Source organism: Bison bison, unplaced genomic scaffold, assembly GCF_000754665.1.
Source record: "Bison bison bison isolate TAMUID 2011002044 unplaced genomic scaffold, Bison_UMD1.0 scf7180017864193, whole genome shotgun sequence".
Lineage (NCBI taxonomy): Eukaryota > Metazoa > Chordata > Mammalia > Artiodactyla > Bovidae > Bison > Bison bison.
Window position 1 is genome coordinate 1,990,376 of NW_011494765.1, and position 3,279 is coordinate 1,993,654.

Consider the following 3,279-nt stretch of genomic DNA (forward strand, 5'->3'; position numbering starts at 1 on the left):
GATGCTCAGCATGCCAGCTGAAGGGCGATGGGCAAGTGGCCACCCTCTCTTGGTTCCCAGTCCCTTGGGGACCCCAGTCTGGCTGTCTGGGTGGGATCCTGGGAGTAGCCCCCTCCCACCTTCCAGACTCAGGGCAAATCTTGCCCCTCATCTTGCCCAGATGTATCCGCTTCTCCCAGCCCCACATCCAACCTCTGGCAGGGTTCTGGGCTGCCGTAGGCATCCTTTTCCCATGCTGCAGTCAGAAGGACCTTTCCAAAACACAAACTAGATCATGATTCTCCTGCTGCAGATTCTTCCCAGGGAAGCTTCAAGGTACTGGCCTGGCCTTCAAGGCCTTGCACAGCTCGGCCCCTGCCTGCCTCTCCAGGCTCCTCTTCACCCTCTCCCTGCCCCACAGCTACACCCGAGCTGTCAGGATTCTCCCCATCCCTCTGCACCAGCTATTCCTTCTGTCTGGAATGCCCTTGCTGCGGCTTGCTTTGTTTCTCCCAGAATACTCCTGCTCGTACAGCAAGGCCCAGTGCAGAGGGCCCTCCTCCAGGCAGATTTCCCCAATATCCAAGCTATCATTGGTTTCTCCTCTTGGGCCTAGCCCTGCTCACGCTGGACTGCTCAGACTCCTCCCCTAACCTAGAACCTGTCAGCCAGCAGCCTCTGTGGCTCCCTGGCTTCCTCTCACTGTGCACCCAGGAGCTCAGAAAAGCCTGGGTCATAGGTCTTCTCCCCTCAAAGCCCCAACATTCTGGCCCCCACCCGGAGGGTCATTATCATGACCCAGGTCACTCCCCACAAAGAGTGAGATAAAGAATGAGATAAAGATGGAGAGAGACTTATTCATGCATTCACTTCCTTCCCTAGCTTGCATTGTTAGAGGCAAGATCCTGCCCCCACCCTCCACCATGGTTGCTCCTACCAAGCCCTGCAGCCTTGCAGACAAGCCCCCTCCAGCTACCAACCTGTTGTGCCAGAGTCAGGAAATCCAGCCTAGGCACCCAGGCCCCTGATCACAGCCTAAGCACAGGGCTTCCCCCAGTCAATACTCCACTAATCACCCCACTCCCAGCCTTTATCTTACCCTCTGCTTCCCCAGCTGCCCCGACTCTCAGGCAGGCACACACTTGCCAGACTGTGACTATGATGTCATTTCCCACAAAGACAACGTCTCTGTCCTGCCCTCTCTCCAGGTGACAAGGCATTCACTTCCCTCTGTTCCAACCTTCCATCCCATCTATACCTCTGCTAAAAGATGTATTCCCCCTAGCAAACTCCTACTCATCCTCCAAGACCCTGCTCAGATGTCCCCCTTCCAGGAAGCCTTCCAGGCAGATCCCTTGCTCCCCATCCCGGATTCCCCATCTCTTTGTCTCAGCCCTGATGGTGCTGGGCAAAGGTGTCTCCCAGACTGGGAGCTGCCTGAGAGCGGCTGGACACAAGGAGGGCACTGGACATAGCTTGCTGGGTGAAGGAGGACAGAGGGAGGCTGACCTGATGAGAACCCAGAAGGAGGGTGGAGACGTGAGTGGCACAGGTTGGGCCAAGATCAGGAGGGCACAGGAGGCAGACACCAGACACTTGTGGAGCTGGGAGAACTGGTGGCCTGGGCTGCCTTCTGCCCCTGCCCGGCTTTTTTTTCCTCCTTGGCACTTACCACAGTCTTCCAGGTGACACATTTTACTAGTCATTTCACTAATTTGTATAGTTTACTAATCATATTATGCTTATTGTCTCATCTTCCCTTGAAGACAAGGATTTGGGTTTGTTTCTTTGTTTTTTTGAGTGAGTGAATGAAAAAATGAATGAATGGGCAAAGGGGTCTGGGCCTCAAAGACACCCCTGGAGCAAGGAATTAGGAAAAGCAGGGAACCTCAGGACGGGAACCAGGGGTCAGAAGCTCCTGAAATCACATGGGCATTTTCTGGGGGTGGCCTGGGCACTTCCCTAAGGCTTTCAGCCAAGAATTTACCAAATTCTCAGGAGAAGTCCTTATCCCATAAACGGCAAGTCTTAGACCTATCCTGGCCCTCTGTCCTCCCACACAGAGAAACTCAGGCCCAGAGACAAAGCAGGCCCTGGACCAGGTCCCCTCACAGCTTTATTCACGAAGGGAGGGGGCCTGGCTTCTTCGAGGATGCCCATCAGAGAACCGCTCCACCTTGGGGTCTCTTCGCCAGCCGCACCTCCACCCCACCACCTGTTATCCACCTGAGTCGTCCCAGGCCAGGCCTTGCTCAGCCCACTCACCGAGGCTGAAGAGAATGAGGAACTTGAGGCAGACGAACTCCTGGCGATCCAGCTGCAGCGCGTGCAGCTGCAGCACCAACTCCTGCGCCCGAAGCACCAGGCTGTGCAGCAGTGAGCCCGCCTGGGCGGCCACCGTGGTCAGCTCCACCTGGGCGGGCACAGGGCAGGGTCAGCGCCGCAAGGGGAGGGCGTGCAGGGCAGGCACTGGTCGGAGCCTGGGGGTCAGGGGTGCCCCGCCTAGGGGCGGGGCCGGGTGGGAAGGCCTCTCTTCAAGTCCCTGCTCCCCCGACCCCTCCCAGGCTCGCAGCTCTGCTCCCTGCATGGAGCCAAGACCCCCACGCAGCAGAGCTGACATCAGGCAGGTGGGTGCGGAGGGAGCGCTGAAGGGTCCTTCGTGCACGAAGAGCAGCCGCCAGATCAGATCTCGTGGTGCAGCAGCTTGTGTGCTGTGAGGTGGCATCTGCAGTGAGTGCCAGCTTGTGCTGGGTGTGGGGGCGGGGGCAGGGCGGCTGTGCCCGCAAACACGTGGATGCGGCCCCATGACTGCCCCGGGGGGCCGCATATGGACACCTGGATGTGGCCACACCTCAGCTCACGTTCACACACATGCAGGGACACACTCACAGGGTGTGAACACACACACACACACACACACACACTCTCTCTCCTATGGTCGCATCACAGGGTAACACACATACATCCACGCGCCCATGTATATGTTCTCACTGACATGGTGAGGGGCAGATCTCAACATCCACCCACTTATGTGTGTGGAGATATCTGCACAATAAAATACAGCCGCAGGGTGCACACACACAGTCCATGGCCTCAGAGACGTCCACCCACCTGTTGGCAGGGGCCAGCACTCCTGCCTCTCACTCACTTCACGTGCACTCACAGGTGGCTAGCTTTCTGCTAGCCGTGGATGGCCTGAGACACCCAGGTGAGGACAGGGGATGAAGACAAAGGGCTTGGGGTGGAGGTAGGGGGTGGGGAGCAGGGCCGTAGTCTCCGATCTCCACCCCCCCCCCACCC

The 3,279-nt window shown here is 57.9% G+C and overlaps 1 protein-coding gene across 1 annotated transcript in view; it reads right to left on the reverse strand.

Annotated features, from left to right (window-relative positions):
• NR5A1 (nuclear receptor subfamily 5, group A, member 1) overlaps positions 1-3,279 on the reverse strand; it is a 25,541-nt gene that overhangs the window by 6,306 nt on the left and 15,956 nt on the right. The window contains exon 6 of the mRNA XM_010844037.1: positions 2,245-2,392. Within this exon, the coding sequence (XP_010842339.1) occupies positions 2,245-2,392 (148 nt within the window). The remainder of the gene's footprint in view (positions 1-2,244; positions 2,393-3,279) is intronic.